General features: G+C 39.9%; 1 protein-coding gene across 4 annotated transcripts in view; it reads right to left on the bottom strand.

Moving 5' to 3' along the window:
- The window catches only part of LOC126293200 (uncharacterized), a 638519-nt gene that overhangs the window by 107998 nt on the left and 513379 nt on the right, over positions 1–17142 (bottom strand). For all 4 annotated transcript variants that reach the window (XM_049986324.1, XM_049986325.1, XM_049986326.1 and 1 more), the window contains exons 8-11: positions 16312–16461; positions 10695–10990; positions 4781–5006; positions 2073–2276 (exon numbers count right to left, since the gene is read on the bottom strand). In XM_049986324.1, coding sequence (XP_049842281.1) covers positions 2073–2276; positions 4781–5006; positions 10695–10990; positions 16312–16461 — 876 coding nt within the window. The remainder of the gene's footprint in view (positions 1–2072; positions 2277–4780; positions 5007–10694; positions 10991–16311; positions 16462–17142) is intronic.

Genomic DNA, 17142 nt, shown 5'->3' with positions numbered 1-17142 from the left:
ATTTGCATCAATGTTGCCACTTTAACACTGCAGCACAGAAAGAACACACTACAACCTTGAAAACGTGCACTCTTATAGCTGTCAAAGTGCTTTCTTGCTACACATGTCGATAACGTGCCATGATTCTCACCACAACTGCCCAGCTTAAGCTCAGGATGCTGCTTTCATTCTGGTGGCTTGTGACGCCATTCTCATGGCATCAGACAAACACTAAGTCAGTATTAGGATGTGTCTTGTGAATCAAATTTAGTTTCATATAATAATAAGTTATGCTAAGGCAAATTATGTGCGTAATTCAGTGCACCTGGATGACATTTGAAGTCCTTCGCAAACTGAATGCATAAAAATTGTGCAGCGATCTCTATACAACTTGGATGTAGAAGTCCAGTCTCTGAGTATAGAACCGCAGTGTGCCTACAGATTCATGTGCTTTGCATCATCTGCCTTGTTGTTGTTTGGCAAATAAATTTCCATCAGTCTGTACATGACAAAGAACTAGACAGATTTTTTGTTTTGAACTTACGTCAACATGTGATGTAATAGGCTGATATGATAGCGAAATTGAAAAGTATTTTCCTTTCATGTTCTAGTGACATTTCCTAGCAGCCATGTTTTAAAAATCAAACAGAAAATTATTGCAATGCATATCAAAGAATTCTGTTTGATCAGACAATTACAAAAATTAAATAGTACTTAGTGTTATGAGAATTATTGATGTATCTTTATCGATGTTTTAACCAACTGATTGTGTTAAAAAAAACATCTTCTAGGTAAAATTAATTATCAGAACTGAGGTATTTTGACCTCCTGATTCAATTCAAATAAGTTAACTGCAACAAAATGCTTTTTAAAAAAAGTGGGGAAATTAAGAGTACTGTTGTCATATCAGGCTTTGCACAGTTAGTTCATAGAAGTTACACCCCTCCTCCCCTCTCCATGAAACCTATTATGTTACTGCAGTAAGAGGTGGTTCTGCACCCCATTACCTGTTAGCAATGTCAAAAAAGATACCAAAAGTGAAAATTTGAATTACTTAGTGAGAAACTACACAATAAATATAACTAAAACGGCTGGCATGAACAGAGACATGGAATTTGAAGCAATCTTATGTAGTAGCCAACAGTGTATTGTGTCACTTCAGAAACAACAGTTATTACGTAAAATTTTAGATTATAATACAAAAGAGTTTTCATCCAAAGCAGTCAAATAGCAGTAGGTCAAGTGGTCAGACCCGATATCAGACGGGGTGGCGAGTTCAACAGAATTATATCGCAAGTCCGAGCCTGAAGTTCAATGTCCAGCCTGTCTTCAGATTTCCCAAACTTAACACCATATGAGTAACAGAATGAAGATAAGCAAAGTGAACAGGGCTTTGTACTTCAGTGTCAGAGACAGTGACCAGTCTTACAGTGAAGACACCAGTGTTCAGTTTCTGCACAACATCTTGTACATGATACCTGCAAGACAGTATTCCTCAGTACTAAGGATTTAAATTGGTCAACTTCACAGACTGTGTGAACAAATTTCACTTTTATAAGAGTTCTGTGTCACAAACTCCATGCATTGCATTTTGTTGCAGTTAAGTATCCATGTATTCTCTGAATGGTTATGTTACTGACTGTGGTAGTAACTATATTATGTATATTAAGCCTCACATCTTCCATAACAACACATGTGTCGTCTGCAAACAAAAATTTTTTGAGTCATCTGTCATGTGTAGCAGCCGATCACAGCTAATAAATTAGATACTCTCCTATACTCTATAATTTTGATGCAGTTAATATATAACATTAATCTAGAAGCAAATGATCATCATTAGATGCATGTCTCATAATAAGTCTTGTTCTTTTACGGTGATGGACGGCCTGTTTTATTGAAACTGGTACTTTTCATAAAGAGACTGTGACAAATTATAATTTTTCAAAAGCATTTGATGTTGCCTCCTTAAAACAATGTATTTTTAGTATCAGACAGAAGCAACCACACAGAGCTATCCAACAACTTATTTTGATTCTACAGTGAGTGGTGGTTGCCTTCTCGGAGCCAGGATTTGACGGTACTGGCCAGCTCACCTGTATCTCGCTGCCCCCGGGCCCTATGGTGGTCGGCTGTTGGGGCTTCTTGGTGACCTGCACAGCGACTGTGGTGGTGACTGGTGATGCGGTGACTGTCACCACAGATGTGGTCACAGCTCCCGCCTCACTCGTCGGTGCCTGGCCGTCTTCGTCATCACCGACGTTGTAGTCGTCATCGCCAGTGGTGACTGTGCTGCTCTCCTACAAGGGGCAGACACCAAACATACACTCTGAAACATTCATTGTGCTGTCCTCTGTGTTGTGTCTGTGCTCATGAAATGTGGAAGTGTACCAAAGCTGTTTGAGAATACTGATTCATCGGGTTTGGCCAAATGGGGAAAATCACTGACTTAAGCAAATCAGACAAGGGGTAGATTGCTATATTCTGCAAATTACTGAAGTGCATGGTAGAGGGCATGTTCCATCATACCTGTTATCAGGGCCCCTTCCACTTCCATTCACATTTGGAGTGTGCAAAGTATTATTGTTTAAATGCCTCTGTCCATTCTGTAATTAATCTAATCCTATCCTCGAGATCCTTAAGGGAGCAATGTGTAGGGGGTTGCAGTACATTCCCAGAATAATCAGTTAAAGCTGGGTCTTCAAACTTTGTTAACAGATGTTTTTTGGGGTTGTTTCCATCTGACTTCATGAGTATGCCAGTTCAATTCTTTCAACATCTCTGTGACACTCTCCAATGTGTCAAATAAAGCTGTGACCATCTGCCCTTCTCTGTTTTTAATCATTGTCCCACGTTAGTCCCATTTGGTATGATTCCCACACACTTGAGTGATATTCTAGCCTGGCTTCTGTGATTGATTTGTAAGCAACCAATTGCATTTCCCTGTCATTCGACAACAAACTGAAGTCTGCTACACAGTTTACCCATGAGGGCTTCATGACCCTATTAAGTGTCATTCCCAGGTATGTCATTCACTGACACTATATTCATAGGATAATTTTTTTAATTTTGTGTTGTGATCAATTTTACATTTCTGAACAGTTAAAGCAAGTTGCCAAAATTCACACCACTTCAAAATCTTATTAAGGTCTGAATAAATATTTGTGCAGTTTCATTCAGACTGTACTTTGTGATTGATAATTTCACCATCTGCAAAAAGGCTATTACTATTGTCTGCAAGGTCATTAATATACAACATGAACAGCAAGAGACTGAACATACTTCCTGGGAGTACACCCAAAATTACTCCTATATCTATCAATGACTCTCCATCCAAGATAACATGCTGAATCCTCACTAGTGAAAAATTTTCAATCCTGTCACAAATCTCACTTGATACCCCATATCATTGTACTTCTGATAATAAGCGTATGTGTGGTACTAAGTCAAATGCTTTTCAGAAATCATGAAATGCTGCATCTACATGATTGTCTTGATCTGTATAGGCTACTGCCTGGGATTACTTGTCAGCTACAAGTGGGCAAGTAATGGCTCCAGTCTGAGAAGTTACACCAACAGTCGGGTGATTATTCTCCTGAGCAAGCACCACTCGATATTGAATCCACTGACACAGGATGTGTTTCCTGCTAATGTTGTGCTTGTGATGGTGGCTTTGTTGGGAGGTTGCACATCAGAAACCCACATACTCTCACACCAAAGTGACAAGTAGGCTAATCTACAGCTACATCTGTAAATGCACTGTGCAAGCATCCATACGGTGCAAGGTGGAGGATACCTTGTACCACTATTAGCTGTTCCCTGTCCTTTCCTATTCTCAAAGGGAGTGAGAAAAAAACTGCAGTCTATATGCCTCTGTACAAGCCCTTATTTCTCTTATCTTGTCTTCACAGTCCTTAAGCTAGATAGTGTTTCACACAAAGAATGTGTTCTCCCTCCAGTGATTCCCATTTGAGACCATGGTGCATTTCTGTAACACTCGGATGCTGACCAAACCTACCGTTCACAAATATGGTAGCATGCCTCTGAATTGCTTTGATATCTTGTTTAATTTTCACACTCAAGAAGTACTCCAGAATGTGTTGCACAAACTTTCTTTACACAGTCTACTTTATGGATAAGCTACACATCATGAGAATTCTCCCAATAAACTGAAGTCAACAATGCACCTTCCCTAGAGTGTCTCTTATGTGCTTGTTGCATTTTGTGTCAAATTGCAGCGTTATGCCTAAATAATTAACAGGCATTGCTGTGTCAAGTAGCACACCACCAATACTATATTTAAACATGACAAGATTGTTCTTTCTACTAATCTGCATTAGATCACATTTTGCACACTTATAGCAAGCTGTCTTTCATCACACAAAATAATAAGTTTAGCTAAGTCATACTGTATCCTTCAACCATTCACTCAATGATGACACTTTCCTTTCAGTAGAGCATTGTCAGCAAACAGTCACAGATTATGCTTCTCACCCTATCAGTCAGGTTATTAATGTTTATAGAGAACAAAACTAGTCCTGCCACACTTCCCTGTGGCACTTCTAATGATTTTTTGTCTGCTGCAATGAATGTAACAACGTACTGGGTTGTATTACTCAAAAAGCCTTTGAGCCACTCATATATGGAAGAACCTATCCCATATACTCAGATTTTGTTAACAGTCTGCAATATAGCAATGTGTACAACACTTTCCAGAAATCTAGAATCTGGTTGTTGTCCTTCCTCCAATGTCCACAGGGCAAGCTTATGTTAGCACGAGCAATGCTTCGGTGGTGAGACTTACCTGTGGGGAGTCAATTGGCTCTGCAGCAGTAGGCACCGGGTCCGGGAAGATGACAGTGGCCGCCCCAGCATTCACCACAGTGGTGCGTGAATCACTGAGGGCAGCAGCTGTGGACGAGTCCAGTGCTGGTGTTGCAGTCGATGTTGACCCGGAGTCACCGTCGATGCCATCTTCCTCGTCGAAGAAGATGATTGTCGACCCCGTCACAATGTTCTCGACGTTAGCCCTGATACACACATGTACAGATCCTGAGGTTAACTGGCACATACACAATCTGCACACTTTTGCTACTATTTGATATAGAGGCACAGTGTCCAGATAAGAAAACATGCATACTATTGATCCTAGAGCTCATTTTCTGATTTACCTGTTGAGAAAATCATTACACCAGGAACTGCTTAGATAAAACTTCCATCATGTGGCTTCAACTTTCAAACAAGTTGCAAATCATATAAGATACAATAAGCAAATATTGTAGCAAAAATCTCAAAAAGCTCTTGATCGATTTCCTTTAAATTTTTACACAAGACTATTAAACATTCATATGGGCGTAGGCTATATACCGGGTCATCAAAAAGTCAGTATAAATTTGAAAACTTAATAAATCACGGAATAATGTAGATAGAGAGGTACAAATTGGCACACATGCTTGGAATGGCATGGGGTTTTATTAGAACAAAAAAAATACACCCCATATTGCAAGACACGTGAAAGATCTCTTGCGTTCGTCGTTTGGTGATGATCATGTACTCAGCCGCCACTTTCGTCATGCTTGGCCTCCCAGGTCCCCAGACCTCAGTCCATGCGATTATTGGCTTTGGGGTTACCTGAAGTCGCAAGTGTATCGTGATCGACCGACATCTCTAGGGATGTTGAAAGACAACATCTGACGCCAATGCCTCAGCATAAGTCTGGACATGCTTTACGGTGCTGTTCACAACAATATTCCTCGATTACAGCTATTGTTGAGGAATGACGATTGACATATTGAGCATTGAACATCATATTTGCTTTGTCTTACTTTGTTATGCTAATTATTGTTACTCTGATCAGATGAAGTGCCATCTGTTGGACATTTGCTGAACTTTTGTATTTTTTTGGTTCTAATAAAACACCATGTCTTTCCAAGCATGTGTGTCAATTTGTACCTCTCTATCTACATTATTCCGTGATTTGTTCAGTTTTCAAATTTATACTGACTTTTTGATCACCCAGTACTTTTTTTTAAACAACATTGAACAGATTTCTTTTGTCAAAACCTACTGTGAGATAAAAAATGCTGTGCTGTGAAAATGTGTTGTTTAGTTTTCTTTCTTGCAGTCAATTTTAATTATGATATCAAGGCATCAAAATCATTAGACAAATGGTTTCTTGTACATATATTCTTTCTCCTTATGTATAATTTTACACAAAAGTTGTATTCACAACAATGTGCTGTTTTATTTTGTTCCTTGCAGTCAGTTTTAATAGAAAACAGGATAGCTTATTGGCTAATGATTTGGATATTATTAAAAATCTGAATCATCGAAAAAAATTAATCCATCTGATCACAGATTAAAATCATGCAGAATACTGTGACTGAAGCTACCATCCTCACAGATCCAGCAGCTGAAGAGGTCTCTCTCACACCCCATATATCAATTATCCCAACAGATTTACCCATTCATTTTAAGTAACTTCAATTTCCAATCAAGATTTCCTTTGCAACACCAATAAATAAGGCTCAAAGTCAGAGAAATGGAGGTGGTGGTGGTGAGGGGGGGAGGGGGGGGGGGGGGATGAACAAGGAGAGGAGGAAGAAGGCGAGGCACAGAGGGGGAGGAGAAAATGGACAGAGAGAGGGGGAGGAGGTGATGCATAGAGAAAAAGGATCAGAGAGTCAGTATTAAATTTTGCTTTATGAAAATGCAGCAATTTTTAGAAATGCCAAATATTGCTTTTGGTGAGTCTGATATGAGAAAAACAAAGGTTTATGAGTGGGGTAAGTATTTATAGAAAGACCTTAAAGATGTTGTAGCCAAAGAGCACTCTGGACGCCCCAGAATTGTGGGTAATGTGAAAGAAATGATTATGAAATATCACCGAATCATGTTCGCAGAAGTCACTGATAATGTTGTCATGTCATCTATCTCACATTATGAAATGCTTTCAGGTGTTTTGGGTGACAGGGTGACAGTAAAATTTATTTGTAAATATTTGAATAGTGACAAAAACGGTGGTGAATGCAAGCTGCTCAAGACTCACTAGATGAAGTAAACAGCAGTGCAGAACTACTGATACATGTCATGACAGGCAATAAACATTGGCTTATGGACATGATGCTGAAACTAAGGCTCATCCTAGATGAAGCATTTTAGATCACCAAGACTGAAAAAGAAAAAAACCCTCAACAAATTCAGTCAAATGTGAAGGATATGCTCAGAAGAAGAAGAAGATATAACAATTGACGGCTTTTACATCATGCTAATGCACCTGGTCACACTTCACTGCTGGTCCATAATTTTTTGGCCAGAATGAATGCCCAAACCTCCATATTCACCAGACATGGTCCCATGTGACACTTATTTGTCCCAAAAAATAGTGAAAACTTAAAATGCCATCATTCAACAGGCACAGTTGTGATTAAACATGCATCACCGAGAGAGAGCTAGAAGCCACCACGAAGATCGAGTTCCAGAAGTGTTTTGTGCTTTTGTAAAAGTACTGCCGTAACTATATATTACCTAATGGGGACCATCTTGAAGGACACTGATGTATATGAATAAATTAATTCACTCTTAGAAATACAAATTCACTAAATGTTTGGAAAACACATAGGAGGTCTGAATTTTGTGCTCCAAGGACACACTGCACACCCAAATTGGAAGAGGCCAGGCTGCATCATGTTGAAGAGAACCCATCAACAAGTACAAGAGCACTTTCTTTGGCTATTAAGGAGTGGAATTATAAAACAAGTTATATATTGCATCACTCCTAATCAATTACTTGTAAAAGTGGTTGCATTGCCAACATGTTTTGAAATGGTTGTACCACGGAAATGGTATGTTTCTGGAAATGGCTTCCAATTCAAAACATTATCTACTCACTCCACTCTGTAAGTCCTAGAAGTTTGTAATGCGAATTTTCAAACACCCTGTATAAAGTTTGGAAAAACAGTCGCTTAAATGCTTCTGTTCACTCTGTGATTAGTCTCACCTAGTAGGCACAATCCCTATGGGGCTGTAGTATAATCCAACATTCATCACAAAAGCTGCTTCTTGAAACTTTTGACAAGTCTTCAAGGGATAGTTTGCATTTATCTTCAGGCATCTGCTAGTTGAGTTTTTTCATGCTTGCCCATGTGCCAAAGAAACATGTGACTGTACGTGCTGTGTCTTTCATGTATGACATCTTCTTTTTAAATTTTTTATTTATTTTTAACTTAAGTATTGTTTTGAAATAAAAATAAAAGAAGTAAACTTTTCTTAGCAGTTTTAGTTTTATATAAAAGCCTGTACTTCAATCTACTTTTCTGCATAATTCCCAACAATATTTGGCACGTTTATGTTTGTTTGTGACTATGTGAAATGCCTCCTCCAACTAAGAATCCTACTAAATGTGAAATGCATACTGCGATTTGTTTTCTCAGTGCTAAAGATGTGAAAGTGGCTGAAATTCATCATCAGATCAGTGACGTGTATGGAGAAAACATTATGAGTGATGGGATGGCACAGGAATGGGCAAGAGCTTTCAAAGATGGCCATACGAATGTAGATGATAGGGAATGGAGTGAGAAACTTTCAGTCATTAGCAACAATTTGGAACAGAAAATTGATGAAAAAGTGAGAGAAAATATATGCTTTACCATTTTGATGTTACAAGACGAGTTTTCTTAAGCATCAAAGAAATATGCTTTATGCAGTTGCCTAATCAGGTGACAAATTTCTATGAGGATTCTATTCAAAATATCATTGTGCTGCATGATCAGTGCCTTAATATTAATGGGAATTATGTATAAAAGTAAATTCAAGTACAGGCTTACATGTAAAAATAAAATTGCTAATTAAAATCTACTTGTTTTATTTTTATTTCAAAATTTTACTTAAAAAGACATCTTGTATATGTTCAATATCCCCTGTTATATCTGTTTAGTATGGGTCTCACACACTTAGACAATAGTAGACTAGACTAGATTCAGTTCTAAGATAGGATGCACAAGGGTTTTATTAGCAGCCTCCTTTGTAGACTGACTCCATTTTCCCAGAGTCCTGCCAAAGAACTGAAGTCTGGCACCTGATTTACCTACAACTCAGCCTTTGTGATGGTTCCTCTTCATGCCTCTATAAATTGTTACACCAGGTAATTGTACAAGTTGACCAGTTCCAACTGTGACTTGTTGATACTTCAGTAAGAGAATACTATGTCCTTTTCATTTTGTGAAGTGCACAGTTTGATATTTCTAACATTTAAAGTAAGTTACTAATCTTTGGACTACACTGAAGTCTTATCAAAATCTGACTGAATGCCTGAACAGTTTTTTCTTCTCAATAAACGCACCATGTGTGAAAAGTCTGAGGCTGATGTTGAAACTGACTGAATCGTCATTAATATGCAACACGAACAGCAAGGGTCCCAACAGACTTTGCTGGTGCACACAGCTGAATATATTGATAGCACTCCATCCAAAATAACATGCTGTATCCCTCTTACTGAAAAACCATACAACCAGTCACAAATTATGCTCAATACCCCATGCAGTGGTTGGGAAGGGAGAGAGATAGGGTTGTAGCCTATCCCTGATGTTATTCAATCTGGATATTGAGCAAGCAGTACAAGAAACAAAAGAAAAATATGGAGTAGGTATTAAAATCCATGGAGAACAAATAAAAACTTTGAGGTTCGCCGATGACATTGTAATTCTGTAAGACACGGCAAAGGACCTGGAAGAGCAGTTAAAAGTAATGGACAATGTCTTGAAAGGAGGATATAAGATAAACATCAACAAAAGCAAAACGAGGATAATGGAATGTTGTCGAATTAAATCGAGTGATGCTGCCGGAATTAGATTAGGAAATGAGACACTTAAAGTAGTAAAGGAGTTTTGGTATTTGGGGAGCAAAATAACTGATGATGGTCGAAGTAGAGAGGATATAAAATGTAGACTGGCAATGGCAAGGGAAGGGTGTCTGAAGAAGAGAAATTTGTTAACATCGAGTATAGATTTAAGTGTCAGGAAGTCGTTTCTGAAAGTATTTGTATGGAGTGTAGCTATGTATGGAAGTGAAACGTGGACGATAAATAGTTTAGACAAGAAGAGAATAGAAGCTTTCAAAATGTGGTGCTACAGAAGAATGCTGAAGCATTAGATGAGGAGGTATTGAATAGAATTGGAGAAAAGAGAAATTTGTGGCCTAACTTCACTAGAAGAAAGGATCAGTTGGTAGGCATATTCTGAGGCATCAAGAGATAACCAATTTAATATTGGAGGGCAGTGTGGAGAGTAAAAATCGTAGAGAGAGACCAAGGGATGAGTACACTAAACAGATTCAGAAGGATGTAGGTTGCAGTAGGTACTGGGAGATGAAGAAGCTTGCACAGGATAAAGTAGTATGGAGACCTGCATCAAACCAGTCTGTGGAATGAAGACCACAACAACAACAACCCCATGCAATCATATTTTTGATAGTAAGCATAGGTGTGGTACTCAGTCAAACAATTTTCGGAAATCAAACAATATTGCATCTACATGACTGCCTCGATCCACAGCTCTGAGGACATCACATAAGGAAAGAGCAAGTCAGCTTTCCTATGATTGATTTTTTCAGCGCTGATGCTGGATGGCATGGACGGGATCATTCTGTCTGATATACCTAATTACGTTTGAGCTCAGAATATGTTCTAAGCTTCTACAACAGGTATGGAAGGTGAGACTCACGGCTGTAGTGTGTCTACAGAGGGCTCCAGCTGCACAACATCCGGAGCCGTGGTGGGTGCGACGACCTCCGGCTCGGACGTCCTCGTGGGCTGCACAGCAGGTGTCTGTGACTGCTGGCTCATGGCCATGACCTGCACCTGCTGACCTCCTGGCAGGGTCGCCGTGGCAACCACGCTGGGACTGTCGGCCTCCGGAGCCACTGTCGCCGTCGCCCGGAGGGAGTTCCTCAAGGCTTCTAGCTGGTCTGCGCCCAGCAGGCTGGGAGGAATTGTCTCCGTCACAATGTTCTGCACCACCTACACATACACACACAAACACACCATCTTGCGTCACCTCCTGGTGTGGTACAGAAAGGAACTGTCACATCCAATGGCAATTACACTACTGGGCAACAGAGTGTAGCACCAATAAATATAATTTATAACAAAATTTAATTTAATGTGCATATATAGTATATTAGGAGTACTAAGATCAATATCCTTGCCAGTGAGCTACGTAACAGCTAGCGTTAACTTCTACAACTTTTAGCAGACTGCCCCATTTTCCAATGGACATGGCATTGTCCTATCCATATGTAGACTATTACCCCCACCCCCCTCCCCACCCCCTTCCAATTTTAAGTGAACTGATCATGTTGCTAAGGATGCTTGTCATATATCAAATTTGTGTGGTACATAAAAAAATGAAGAAGAAGTAGACGCCAGAGGTGAGAGGGTATTGTGTTCCCAATGCCAGGTGCTGGTCTTGGCCTATATGATGATGACAAATGCAATCTGGCAACAAACTGTTTTTCCTCAGAGCATCCACACACAGATACGTCTACTGTGATGCTGTTGCAGACCTGGGACTTGTCTACAAAAGACTGTGGGATGCCCTTCCTGATTCAGTGTTGGTGCACTTCTCTCTGCTGCAATGTCAATGGAAGCTACAACAATGGCTGCTGTACTGACAGTCTGTGTTGCTCTAGACTTCATCAAACTGTCCATGTGAATACTGTAGTCTGATTAAAATAACTTGATAGTAGATGTCTGTCACTTGCTGACACGTATGCTGCTAGCTACCGCTCTGTTATAGGCAACACACAAACATGGTGGGTCACTTCAGAAATGCTGTTCACGTGTAATATGGAGAAATGTTAGAAGTGACCAGTGTTAGAGACGCTCTGTGGAGAGTCGAATTTATGTGACCAGTGACTGAACTGTGAGAGATGAACTGTTTAGTAGCCCTAACCACAACCCCATGAGGTGCAATTTATATGAGAAAATGCCAATAAAAAATCTGTTGCAGGAATAAAATCTTGATCACTTTGTTCATGTAATTTAATGCTAACCTCTATGAACAAACTCAAGAAGGAAAATTTCCATTTCTGCAATAAAAGCACACTGTAATTTCTTGCTGTCATTGGTTACCTGAAACTACGCTGACACTGGCTACACAAGGTGCTGCATTATCAACCAATGAGCAGTCCTGGATGGTACTTGGGTGCATATTATAAGAGACACAAGCAGGTCCCAGACAAAAAATAAGAGCAAGTAAAAAAAGTTAACATGACAATAAATATTATTAAAAAAATATTAAAATAAAAAAATTACATTTAAACCAATTAAATAAAAAACAATCAAAGTCTTTTGATTAGTTCAGAAAGAAAAAAAAAAAAGATTTGCACCTATAGCATTCCACACATCAGGTGTATATGCTAACCATAATTCTATGCCATGGGACTGGGGAAGGTTGTTATATTTATGACTCCAGTGATCCAGTCACAATGATTGCCTGCAGGCTCCAAAAATTCAGCTACACGAAATTTCATGTGAAGCTTATCTAATGTAAGCTGATCTATTTTATTACAATAACTGTATATATGAGAATGAATCATGTATTTTGCAGATATATCCAGTAGTGATGAGTTAGTGCTCTGTCTGAAACATGTGTATTTCTCTTGTGTGGGAAGAAAGGGGGGGAGGGAGGTTGGTTATCACAAGTGATGAAGTATGAAATAAAAGGGCCAGACCCAGGATTTGGGATCCACACACATCGAGAAATACAAAGGAACTGGAAGTGAAGGAATTGTAATTGTAGTTTGGCAATGGTGAATGGTTGAGGAATGATGTTAAGTACTCTGATTGGAGAAAACCAACTACAATTTATTAAGTTCAACTATCAAGTGATTTTAACCAGCCTATAGTCATGCTGCAAACAAGCTTGTTTCCCGACTTAAGTAATGTATGTGGCTGTAATAGCATGCACAGTCGAGCAAATGACACATCTGTCCGCTCAGGTGCTAATTGTGTGGCAGTGTTGAGGTCTGTGTTGTTCCAAGACATCATCACACTGTTCTTGTGAATATTAGTCTTGCTTCAAACAAGTCCATTTCCTGACCTGAATAACATATAAGGCTATACAATTGTGCATGGCCGAACAAATGATATCTCTATCCCCTTGGGTGCTAGCTGTGAGCGGCACTGAATTCCTGCATGGCATTTAGCACAGCTTTATTGAACTCGTCACTTTCATATTCACATAATAGTGACAGGGCACTGTCAAGTGCAGGCAGCAAGACTGTGAAACAATACACTACCATCTCGATAGGCCACACTCCTGCCACAGTCTAATTCCAACACGTGGTGGTAGGCACTTACCCTCCTCGCATGAGGCATAATGCGATGTTCTCACAAACAAATGTCATTTATGAAGGAGAAATCCAGTGCATAATCTTTCCTTATATACAGAATAACCACACTAGAAAAGAGCTATTACTCCACTATGTGGAAATTTTGTCCAAGCCTTTCTGCATCTCATTATAATCATCTGATGCCAATAATTTTGTGTCGACAACAGCACTGTTAGCGAACAATATGAGGGACTCGCTGACCCAATCTGATAAACTGTTTATGTCTGCTCAAAACATCAGAGGTCCTATTAAGCTGCCTTAGGACAACTCTCATTTCTGTAGACCAGCATGCGTGAATGTTGGAGTTTATGGATGCTCAATGGTGAGGTTATCAGTGCACTTTCTTTCAACCATTTACACTTTACTAGATTACACTATGTTCTGCACGGTCTAGTCACATTAATGTGACCACAAACTATGTTCGATATCAGTGTGAAACATCAACTCACAGATGGCAGGTGGCAGCATTAGCAGTGGGGAGTATATAAAACATGTCGGGGGACGCAGACTACAGTGCAGTCATTGTCGAAATACAGAAATGAAGCGATTTATCTGATGTCCAAATGGGCATGATCATTGGCTTTTGGGCCAAGGGGGAAGTGTTTCCAAAATGGCTAAGTCTGTAAACTGTTCGCATGATGCTGTGTTCAATACATACCGTGCATGGTAAAAGTGCACTATCCAAAACTGGTGCCAAGCAAATGTGGTGCACAATGAGCCATAGATGGCAGGTGTGGATGACAGGTGTGCACATTTCTACATGTGAATAGACTTGCAACTATTGAGCAATTGACCACCCAGATGAACTGAGGGCCTATCAACAGTGTCTCCTCAATGACTGTTCAGCAAACATTGCTGCATATGGGGACCAACCCACCAGACGGCTATTAGCGTGTTTGGTGTTAAACATCTGAAAGCAAACACCCGGTGACAATTGTTGGAAGGGTTATGGTCTGGGAGATGTTATCATAGAATTCACTGGGTGATCTCATCACTCTGGGATGCCCAATGGATCAACACAAGTATGCATCTGTCCTTGGGAACCATGTCTACCTCAGCATGCAGTTTGCTTTTCCTCAGCACTATGGCATCTGAAAGCAGGACATTACAACACATCACACAGCTCACAGTATATGTGCACAATCCGACGAGCTCAAATACGAGTTTACTGTACTTCCCTGGCCACTACATAGATTTAAACCAAATCGAAAAGCTGTGGGACCGCCTCAATCGAGCTTTTTGCAACATGGATCCTCACCTGAGAAACTTAGTGCAAATGGCCCCTGCACTGCAATTGGTGTAGGGCAACATCCCTGGCAATACCATCCAGAACCACATTGATCTTCTTTCCGCATGTCTTGTGGTGGTCCACACTGTCAAAGATGGTTATTCAGGCTTTTGACAGATGGTCACATAAATGTGACTGGATAGTGTACTAGTCAAATGTTCATTGATCCAATCATGTATCTACAAAAATATTCCATATGATCTCACCACAACTAGTAGATCAAGATATGGTTCACTGTGGAACGCATTTCACATATCTAGGAAGAAAGAAGCTGTGTGTTCTCTTGCATCTACCATTAGCAATTAATCTACTACATTGAAACACACAGCTCTGATGATTCCTTGTTCCCAATTTTTTGGGCATAAATAGGTTTGATGTCTTCATAATACAGGGTGTTTCAAAAAGCACTTTTCAACTTTAAAGAGTCATATAAATTCATTGAAATGAGATAGAGAGTTGGGTTTAGTGTCATTTTGTAGGGAACCACAGCAAGTTTTTTTCTTAAACTAAAGATGGTGTATGTGGCTTCCATTGGTTATCCTGCACACATCCCATGAAGTTAATTTCTTCCCAAACTCGCTGCAACATTGCAGGTGTAACTTGCTCAGTGGTGGCATAAATTCTTGCTCTAAGTTCAGGTAGAGAGGTACATACATGATATCCTTGATAAATATCCATAAAAAAATCGAGTGATGTCAGGTCTGGGGAACGTGGCAGCCATGCAATTGGCACATCACAGCCAATCCATTGATCTGGAAAACAGTCACTGAGAAAAACCCTTGACTTCAGCCAGGTAGTGGGGTGGTGCACCATCTTTCATGAAGTAAACATTTCTTTCTTCGTCATCCTCATCAATCTGAGGCATCAAAACTTGTTGTAACATATCCAGGTACACTATCCTGTGATGGTTCTGTTACAGTAAAAAAGGCGCTTTACTCTTCCTTCTTGCTCAATGTAAGCGATTTAACATGTCTGCATGGAAGTTCTTGCAAGCAATTTTATCAGTGTCTTTTATTGCTTGTATGATCATAAATCTGTAGGGTTTCAAATGCAAATGGTTTCTCAACACACGCCAAACAGTCGTATACTGGACTTGATATTCACGAGAGGCACACCGGGTCAATTTTGTACAGCTATTGACAAAACGTCATTTCACTCACTCAACGACGTCATCAGATGTGCTTTGATGACCTGACAATTTCCCATGTCTTAACGAGCACCCTGTTTCTGTTTCTACAAAACATTTATGACACTCATAAATTGCTGGCCAACTAGGAGGATCTTTAGCATACTCGGTACGGAAATTACACTGAACTGTTGTCACTGACTTCGATTGTTCAAACCAAAGAACACAGCTAGCACACTTGGATCCAGTGAAGGCAATCATATTTAATGTAGCCGCCAATAGCGCTTCTTATGGTTTGATTCAACACTAGCAAACTATGTGAGACAAAACTTGACGAATTTCCTTACAAATTGACACTACAATCACCTGTGTAGGTACTCTGAATTAATTTATATGAATTTTCAAAGTTGGTAAGTCCTTTTTGTAACACCCTGTAGATCTTACAGTTGTGGGACAGCTCTGACTGAGGTACAGCTGGAGACAGTATGGGCAAATATGGCAGTGTTATAGAGTGACACATTGCAGAACTGACCTTGGTGTGCGAGTTGATGACAGTTGAGGTGCGGTCTCCTGGCGCGGCCTGCAGCAGTGTCGTCAGGTAGGTGAACGTGGTCAGGTAGGTCTTGGTGGCGAACACCAGGAACGGCAGTGGGGCATCCACTGGATCGGGCTTCGCTGTTGCCTGTGAACAGCCACACTCACAACCTGACTCTCCATCCTGCTGAACCTGAAGCCACTGGGCAGTAAAACATAAATGCCACAGTACAAATATGTTACTCTAGCAACTTGTTTTTGGGCTTATATATAATAGACTGACATCCTGTCCTGTCAAAACAATCATACACATACAATGCCAAACAAAAAATAAAAAAATAAAAATAAATAAATAAATAAAAAATAAATAAAAAAATATGCAACATCCTCGGAGACTGTGCCCTGAGTCACCATGGTATAATATCTGCATATTGAGGGATTCTAGTGCTACTGATTCATTTGTTATGGTCATTGGTGATCAGATGTTGCTCAGGAGGCCTGTCTATATACCCTTTGTTTTGACTCTTCAGGCAGTAACTGTGCTGGGGTGAACAGTGATTGCAATGTTTATTACGGGGTATAACCATACTCACTGCCAACAAGTACATATTCATCTTTAAAAGCTTCAGCTATTTGAATAGGGTTACATTGTGGGATTGTGGGAAGCTGGATGGACAAATTTCTGCTCATGTTGGGGACAATGTAGCAGTCGTGTATCTCTGCTTTCAACAGCGGTCTGTAGAAAATTTCCAGAGCCATAGAACAGGTTCTGGATGTTCACATGGTAACAAAACACTTCAAGATTGACACACTGAGTGAGCAGCATCAG

The sequence above is a fragment of the Schistocerca gregaria genome, chromosome 10, assembly GCF_023897955.1.
Source record: "Schistocerca gregaria isolate iqSchGreg1 chromosome 10, iqSchGreg1.2, whole genome shotgun sequence".
Lineage (NCBI taxonomy): Eukaryota > Metazoa > Arthropoda > Insecta > Orthoptera > Acrididae > Schistocerca > Schistocerca gregaria.
This window is presented reverse-complemented; position numbering and strand designations above follow the sequence as displayed.